Here is a 9313-nt window from a genome sequence, read left to right on the forward strand (position 1 = left end):
ACAACAACTGTCAGTCAGGTGGTCTTATCTGTATTTTATAGATAAGGAAACCAAGGCTAAAGAGGCTAAGGTGACCTGCCTATCGCCACACAATAAAAAAGTGGTAGAATGAGAACTTTGGTGTCATTGAATCATTGCAGGAAACAACCAAAACACTGCTCTCCTCCCTCTGAAATCAAAGGCTGCTGCTTTACATGCTGCTCCTGCCCATCTCTCTGTTGCCACTTGTACCATATCAAACTCTGGAAAGCACTAAATGCCAGTAAAATTGTCTTTCAATACTTTTACAGGCTGATAATATAGTTTCACTTTGTGGTGTGCATGCTTGGAGCTTTCTACCCAGAGCACCTCTGAACAAACAGAGTCAACGCCAGATTTCACCTTGTTACACAGACTGATTTCAAACACTTCTGAAGGAAGTCCAAATTATTGACACACAGCAAAGTTTCTTAAGATTCTCTATACTTCTTTACAATTAGTCACTATAAACAGGGCTGGAGATTCAAGTGTTTGGGAAAATAATTGAAGCAGTTTGATCGCTAATTTATCCATTTGACCATTGCTCTAGAAGATCCAATCGGCTTCGTAGACTAGACATTTCAAAGTTCAGATTTCCACCCTAAGTCTACCATCCTACTGGTAAATATAAAGTCTAATTTTGTTTGTCAGATTTGTATTTTTAGTAAAAATTCCGATGAGCAAATTTTCAATAAGAGAAAAATATCTTCAAAACTTTGAAGGTTTACTAAATCCTTCTCGATGGCATAAATATACTGACCATGGCCTTGATTCCCTCAGGAAAAAGAAACCGATTATAAAGTGCATCCACTGTATCATTGGGTTCAACATCACACGACCTCTGAAGAAGGATGGGTCCTGTGTCTAAACCGTCATCAGCCCAGAATACAGAAAACCCAGCTTTCTTATCTCCCATAATCAGAGTCCTGTAAAGAAAAAAAGAGTTTCACCTTAAAATGTTGGTTAACTATATCATAAAATGATGAACTAGTGATCAAGTACAAGGTAGTTACGACGGAGAGTTGATGGTGAATGAAGCTACTGTGAGAAATTACTAGTAGAGCCAGGAGATGTCAGCACTCATAAAAGCCGTATTTAATGGTACTGCTATTCTATGCATCCATGTGTCTGCAGTCTTGTTAACACACACTAATGATGTATAGTCTACCCAAAAGGGCATTAAAGTCCACCATCCCTACCACTCACTGACTGCCTGATGGCGACTTTCAAGTAATTTCGCCCACCTGAGTCCAAATTCTTACATTGTACTTGACCCTCTATTAGGCAGAATAAGGTATTGGAAGATAAAACTGAGGGTGCTCACTGCAATGTGAAGAGGAGAACTGATTATTAATTTAAGGTATGTAATCCAGGTACAAGCATCATTTAGAGTTAGAAGTAGCTCCAGATTGGTTGCATAAATTGTAGTAAAAGATGGTTGGCATTGTTATCAAGACCTTTGAAAAAATCCATACACTTTGACCCAATGATTCTGCATGTAGAAGCAATGTAAAACAAAAGAAACACAAGTTTCAGTACAAAGATATGCCCTACAGTACTATTTAAAGAGAAGAAAATGAAATCAATTTATGTAATCAGATTTTAAATACCATGAAATGTTCTTCACGCTTAAACTAAGCGTAGATTTTCGGCCTAGGCAGTAACCTGACACTGAGCACCATCTGGGAGATGTGCAGGTAAAGGAGAGAAGGCAAAGAAGGTGGGAAAGGCCCATCTCAACCCACAACATAGCATACCTATGCTGTTGGGCGCCTAAAGTGTCTCGGGCATCGTTCTTGATACCGGGAAATACAGAAGTTTAAAGTTGAATGGGGGAAGACAGACAACAAAGAAGATAATTTCAGGTAATTCAGCATTTCCTGAAATGTACTTGAGATGTTCTATGCAAAAAAAAAAAAAAAAAGTTCTATGGTCAAATAAGTTTGGGAACACTGTGTACTCATTCCCTCCTGCAGATTATGATGCTACATTATAGCACATATTAAAAGATGTAACAAGTCCTGTAGTAAAGAAATCCAGCATAAACCAAGGTTATCTGACCATAGAACCTTTGTTTGCTGAATACCTAGTTACAATCAATTCTTATAACCTATTACAGACTATTCTTGGGAAATGCTGTTTTGTCTTATTGAGAACCTCTAGCTCTCAGGGGAGTTCATGCAACAGCAATCATGCAGGGCCTTACAACTGCTCACGCACACCTAGTTTCTTGATCACCTAGGTACAAAACAGAAAGATTGTGGGCAAGAGAAATAGGCCCATGTTCTCTGTTATTAAAAAAAAACCCCTCACCAGTTGATAGCAGAGGCCCCTCTGTGCCTGGGAAGAATGGACGGGTGATAGATGATGGAACCGTGCTTTGGGCGGTCAATGACATCCATGGGGATGAACTGCGTGCAGAAAGGAAGCACGTTGAGCTCGGCGCCCACGGATCTGTAGGCCTCTGCCACCTCCTTTATGGTCTTGCCCTTGACTCTCCATCTAGGGAACTTGAACACAGGAGTCCCATTTTTCTCTGCAGCCAAAGCTGAGCATGAAAGAGAAGATGGTTTTCATTAAAAAGAATTTTAGCCATAATTTTATATTGCTATGGATTTACACATTGTAATTTTATAGCTCTATGAAACATTTACAAATAAAACAAGTTAGATTCCGACCAGGATTTGATCTGCTATAATTTTACCAGGAATCATTCATTTTTCTAATATGACTTTTATCTATATATTTAAGGTATAACATTTGAACTCAAACATTTGTGGCTAGATGACATTTTGAGATTTTAACTGAAGTTTTTTTTTCATTGCTCAAAATTTGTACCCCTATTACTGACTGATTCAGCCATTTAAAGAATATTTTCATGTTTTTTAGATTTGAAGCCAGGTGCCAATACAGCACCACCCAAATTAAGCATATTCAGCCTTTGGCACAGTTGGAAAACCTCAAGTTTCTTCTCATTCCTATTTCCTGAGGGGAGTTCCTTTAATCACAGGGCAAACTGTAAATCAGAACACACTCTCCCTGCCAAACAGGCAGATCCACCCTAAGGATAAAGGGAGAAAGGAGCTGAGCTGATCCTGTCTAGTTCCTTCTCCCAAGTTCAACCATCAGAGATGTTTCAGGAGGAGAGAGACCAAGAATGAAGAACATGTGGCCCCTGTAAGGGTTTGGCCAAATGGGAGCAGATCTGAGCCTCTCCCCTGGAGGAAAATGTCCCTTCTAAATGGAATGACTCCGTCCTACCTCTGTGTGACATGGAATCACCCTCCGAAGTGCACACAGCACAAGCACGTTTTTCCATAATAAAATATCATTTTTCCTAACTCCATACCCTAAAATATGGACTATATTTATTTTCCATCAGTAAGCATTTTAGGCTTTTTACCTACATTTTTTTGTTTCCCTTTCCTTCTCTTCTTCCAATCATCACTATTCATTGACTCCATGAGCATATGGGCTCTTGGCCCAACTTTTTCTTAGCTTGACTCTCGAAAAATAATATTAAAATATAATATTTTTAAAGGCAGTAATAAGAATTAGGATAAACTCCAGAGCTGCTTCTCCCCCACAAAAAAGTAAGGTTTTAGGGTTACAGTTACATTGCTTTCCAACCAATGTGTTGCATCATACCAGTGATTCATGGAGATCCAAGTCATACGCCAAGATTTTTAGACTCTAATCCTATTCCCAGCCTGTATTATTTGTGGAGTGTTTTTATCTCTGTGTCTTGCACCCTTTCTTGCCATAACCATACAGCATGCGAATCAGAATCACATTGCAGGGTTGCTCTAAAGACGGCTGTCTTCTCTACCTGCCTTAACTACCGAGCAGCCCCGGCTATAATTTGTTCTGAGATAAATGCATTCTTTTACGACCCCACACCAATATCTATGATTGGGTGTGGCCTCCCCTTTATTCCTATTGGCACCTCTGCCTTAGATATTACTCTTTGAAAAGTCACGAGCGTAACTAAGGAAGAACACGTGCCTGGAAATTCCTCTGATGGGCCTGATGAGTACCATGGAGATAAGTGGAGCAACTCTTTTGCCTTGGAGCCCACAGAGAATGAGAATTTTTGACTCTATATCCACCAGGCCAATAGACTTGGCCTGGCCAGGCCTTCAATAGGCCCGGTGGATGGAACAGAGCCTGGAAGGGAGGCATGCAATCTGGGTCTTCTGGGCCAGTGGCAAGTAAGTGGAAGGACAGAAATGCTAATGAGGAGTAAGGGGTCTGAACTGGGCCCCAGGCTGAAGAGTTGAAAGGCTAGTTCGGAGTCTTTGATCTAGTTGTTCCAAGATACACTCACCCAGGGGGTCAGCCTTTCCATCCTTGTCTGGAACTGTGAACACCCCCACCACTCGATGGCCCTCTTTGCAGAGGTGGCTGTAGACTTCTTGTCCAAAGAGGCTCTGACCAATTAGGGCCAACTTCAGCTTGTTTTTGAAATAAACCTGTGAGATAATTTAATGATGTCAGATGTTAGCATGGATAGAAGACACGTGGATAATAAGCATTTTTTGGTCAATCACTCAAGATGACTTGAGATTGACAAAAAGCTCAAAGATCTAAAATAAATTTTTACTGACATACATTGAACCCAGGCTACACTGAGCCCAGAGTTCCAAAATGCTTGGTAAGTGGATCCAACTCATTTGGCCTCAAGATGTGGATGGATTTAATGAAACATTCTTTATAGTCCTTATAAGTTTCTTGTAAGTTTGCACAAACTAATTTGGCTTTAAATGTGACTTGAGCTGACATAATACTATAGGTAGTCTTTACAACATTTATAAAGATTATATGAATACTCATATGTTTTGCTGCAGAAAAATTAATGTATTTGGTTACAGATAATGTCCCAGACCCTGCTGTGAAGTGTATGCAATGGACTATCTATGTACCATTTTAACTAAATGTGAATATTTCTGAACCCTAAAACACATTGGGCTCCACACACTTCAGATAAGGAATTAAGGCATGCACTTCATTTCATTTCATTTAATCCACACAACTTTCCTGTCATCATCCCCCCATTTTGTAGTATTTTATTAATGAAGAAGCCAAGGCTTAGAAATGTCAAGTATAGCCCCAAGGTCGTGCTGGCAGAAAGGAGGACAGCTGGGATTTGAATCCAGGTCTGTCTGACTCCAAAGCTCATGTACATCCTTAAATATAAAATAATGAAAATGAGCTCTCATCACCCATCTCTTCCACCTCCTTTTTACAAGATTAATGCTGATGCACAAAATTACAGTGATTATCAAGAAATATAAACACCACAGAGATCAGAGTAATACTAAAGGGGTTATGGTTTTTAAGGACTGTCTTTAAGCAATTACACCTTCTGTAAATTCCCCCCAAATGGGGCCTTTTCACAGAGTTTACTGGCAGGCGGTGAGCAGGCGAGAAGCAGGATTGTGAGTGGAGAGAAGGTACTCATCAGAGGGTCATGACTTCCCAGGCTCTCCCCCTGTTGCCAACAGACCAACCCCAGCTCCCAGAACTCTTTTCACCTTTTACTCCTCTGGTTAGAATGTGTTTCCACAGGGTTCAGATGCAGAATTTTTTCCTCCTCAATAATGGGATTCTAAATTAGTAAACCCTCACTGTGAACATCTGATTATGAAGAAACGTAATTTTTTCTTATTTCCCACTTTATTAAGGGCATGGATAGCATCCCTTTTTAGGCATGAACTTAAAAGCATATGGCTCACACTTTCCCTGTAATTGAGCTGATAATTATACAATTAAGGTTTTAGTTTAAAAATCCTTTCCCAGGGCGAGCAGGAGTTTCCATCCCAAAAGAGCCTAGAGAGCTTCAACCTATAACAGATACTCATAAGCAAACCAATTAACTTTGTAACAACAGTACCATTCGCCTACAGAAACACATGTGACTATTTCATTTCCTGTCATCAAAAAATACGAATATTCTGTCAACATTCGGTCTTCAAATCCTATAATTAATGCTGTGGTTTGAAATAGAATTTACATGTTGGCTATCTTACAAAATTTGGCTTTACCTTATACCAATACCAATGCCAGATATTTTGAGACAGCTAAAATACTTGTTAAACACAGGAGCCAAGAGGCTGAGCTGACTCAAATGTCAGCTGTCATCCAATTAGTTGGAGTTCAAATGCAGATTCAGCACCCTCCAGAAAGTCAGCATTTCAGGAAACGGTGTCAAGTGTCTTTGGAAACGCTACCTTCTTTTATTGTGTGTGTGTGGTAACATATTTAATAACATAAATAACATAATATTTCACCAATGTCAATGTAAGCTACATTCGGACTATAAGACACACCCCCATTTCCTCCCCAATTTGGGGGTAAATTGCGTCTTATAGTCCGAAAAATACAATACATCTCTCCCCAGCTTAGCTCTTTTCTTTTTTTTTTTTTTCATTTTTTAAATTGTTATTCAATTACAGTTGTGTGCCTTTTCTCCCCATCCCTCCACCCCACCCCAGCCGAATCCCCCTCCCTCCCCCACCTTCACCCTCCCCCTCGATTTGGTCCATGTGTCCTTTATAGTAGTTCCTGTAATCCCCTCTCCTCACTGTCCCCTCCCCACTCCCCCCTGCCCATTGTTAGATTGTTCTTGATGGAACTGGAGAGCATTATGTTAAGTCAAATAAGCCAGATGGTGAGGGACAAATACCATATGATCTCACCTTTAACTGGAACATAATAAATAGAAGAAAAAAGGAAACAAAATATAACCAGAGACATTGAAGTCAAGAAACGCTACATTCTTGAAAACACTTTCTGAGTTTCGTGCTAAAGCTGAAGTTACAACGGTAAGTTTCTAACAGGAGAAATTTTCAGATTTTAAGTGTGTTAATGATGAGTTAGCCTGACTGGGGTATTTCACCTTAGTCTTTTTTCTCCAGGTATTATCTGAAGACTGCCAGTGTTGGAGGATCTGCTGGAGGGGTATGTTAAAAATATGGATTCCTGGCCTGGCCGGTGTGGCTCAATTGGTTGGGCATCTTCCTGCAAACCAAAAGGTTGCAGGTTTGATTCCCGGACAGGGCACATGCCTGGGTTGTGGGTTTCATCCCAGGTCGGAGTGTTTGAGAGCTAGGAAAGAGGGCTAGCCAATTATAAGCATTGCTAAGCAGAAAACCTCTTGAAGGTCACCAGAATAGATAGGGGAGAGAAACAACATTGTCGGCCAAAGTAAGGGTAAACAATACGTGATTTGCAGAGGGCTTATTCTGAGTTACAGCCAATTAGAGGGCCATAAAACTTTGGGTGCCAGACTCATCTCGGGTCTGGACCCTTATCTTTAAACTGAGGGTACAAATTAAGTGGGACAGACAGATGGTTCTTATCAACAGGAGACAGACAGATAGTTCCTCCTGACCCCAGAGCTATGCAGAGATAACCGCAACTCCCACTTTTGTAACTTGCTTGCTTGCTTCTCACCGTATAAAAGAGCTAGCCTGTGAGCGTTCGGCCTGACTCCCCTTTGCAGCCTTAATGGGCACCCTGGGAGTTCGTCCCTGCGCAGGTAAAAATAAAGTACCATCTAAGTGCACTCCACACGTCTCCATTTGATTTTCTGCTCGCGTTCGGGATACAACAGGAGCACATATGGAAGGCAACCAGCTGATGTTTCTTTCTCACATTGATGTTTCTCTCCTTCTCTTTCTCTACCCCTTTCCCTCTCTGTAAAATCAGTAAGCATATCCAGGGGTTAGGATAAAAAAAATTGTTCAAAAATGTGGATTCCTGGGCCCCAGCCCTGATCTACTGAGTCAGATGTTCAGGCCCAGGAAGCTGCATTTAAACAAGCTCTTGGTTGACTCACAGGCACACAGAATCTGAGGGTCTCTGCTTTATGGAGGGTGTGCGTCAGCCCACTACAAAAAAAGATTCTGCCCTTGGCAGCTATAAGGGGTGGAAATATTAGGTGACAGGTTAGTATCTCAGGATTCTCAGGAGATAACCTCCTGCATTAGAAGAGCCTTTTGCAGGGAACAGAGCTTTTGCTTTTAAATAAGCAATTATATTCCCCGGTTATGCATACCCTGGTGGAATTCTTCAAGAAGCAAGTTAATAGAGACTCTGATTATGCTCCAAGGATAAAAAATAATAATTAAAAAACCCGTAGTGTTCTGTAGCAGATTCAAGGCACCATGTTATGAGTTTGCCCCGATCGAAACCCCTTTTGTGGAGCACACGCTCCCCTTCCACAGCCATGTGAGCAGGGTGTAAACAGTGAGGCCAAAGCTGCCCACATTAGGAACTGTGAAAACTGAGTATCACGTGAAGGATCTTGCCACAAAACAATAAAACGAAGCAAGTTTTCCTGAGACAGAGCCATGCCTGACACTTCACGGAACAGTCAGCACGTGGGAGCCCAGGCCATGCCCGACACTGCGTGAGATTTGTTCAACGGGTGTGTTTTGAGCATTTGCTGTGTTTGGGGCATTTGCTGTGTATGGTGGACGTTGCATTTCAGGTGAGTGTGTGTTTTTGTTTTTGTTTTGGCCCCACAGAGCATATGTAAGAGAATTAGGAGAATTCACATTAGCAGATTGAATTTCTGCTTCCTCTTTAAAAGGAGATTTGTCAACCCTGGTCTACGTTCCACATAACCATAGTCAGCTGGAGCTGAGCAGTGGGTGCCCTTTACTCAGGGCATGGTCTTTCACTCCACCCAGCTCAAATCCTTCACTTGCCTTACCTGTTTGGCCTCTGTTGGCATTTTTCTCTGGGACCCTTGCACTGAAGGTACAAACAAAGAGGTGATCCCTATCCCCAGAAGTTTACTAGTTCATAGGGAAGACACACAAGTAAAAGACATATTGATATCACAGTTCCGGGTCCAAAACAGGGAAGGCACCCAAAGAAAACTCCTTAACTGAGTCATAGATGACTCATCTTGGGAGTTGGCCGAGAGAAGGGTGGGATTTGGGGAGGTGCTTGGGAAACTCCAGGCAGAAGGAACAGCATTTACAAAGGAATGAGTGAACAAAGCGGATCCAATATTGGAAGTCAGGGAATGACACCAATTTACACTCTAGGGAGAGGCAGGAGACCTATTATGAGGGGCTTTGTCTATGTCAAATTATTTGGACCTTATTGTGAAGACAATGATATCCACTGAACTACTTTAAGCATGAGAGTTATACAGTGTTATTTCTACGTTAACAGACCACTCACACAAGGCAGGAACTAGCTTCCAGTGGGCACCCACCTTGTGTTTGAGAATTGAGCAGATAAACAATGAATATAAAAGTTGACCTAATAACTCACCTTC

The 9313-nt window shown here is 41.3% G+C and overlaps 1 protein-coding gene across 1 annotated transcript in view; it reads right to left on the reverse strand.

Annotated features, from left to right (window-relative positions):
• The window catches only part of ALDH1L2 (aldehyde dehydrogenase 1 family member L2), a 41822-nt gene extending 33064 nt beyond the window's left edge, over nt 1-8758 (reverse strand). Inside the window, exons 1-4 of the mRNA XM_053919803.2 lie at nt 8738-8758; nt 4346-4490; nt 2332-2566; nt 779-944 (exon numbers count right to left, since the gene is read on the reverse strand). Coding sequence (XP_053775778.1) covers nt 779-944; nt 2332-2566; nt 4346-4490; nt 8738-8758 — 567 coding nt within the window. The remainder of the gene's footprint in view (nt 1-778; nt 945-2331; nt 2567-4345; nt 4491-8737) is intronic.
• Between the last annotated feature and the right edge of the window lie 555 nt (nt 8759-9313).

This window comes from Desmodus rotundus, chromosome 3 (assembly GCF_022682495.2).
Source record: "Desmodus rotundus isolate HL8 chromosome 3, HLdesRot8A.1, whole genome shotgun sequence".
NCBI classification, from domain to species: Eukaryota; Metazoa; Chordata; class Mammalia; order Chiroptera; family Phyllostomidae; genus Desmodus; species Desmodus rotundus.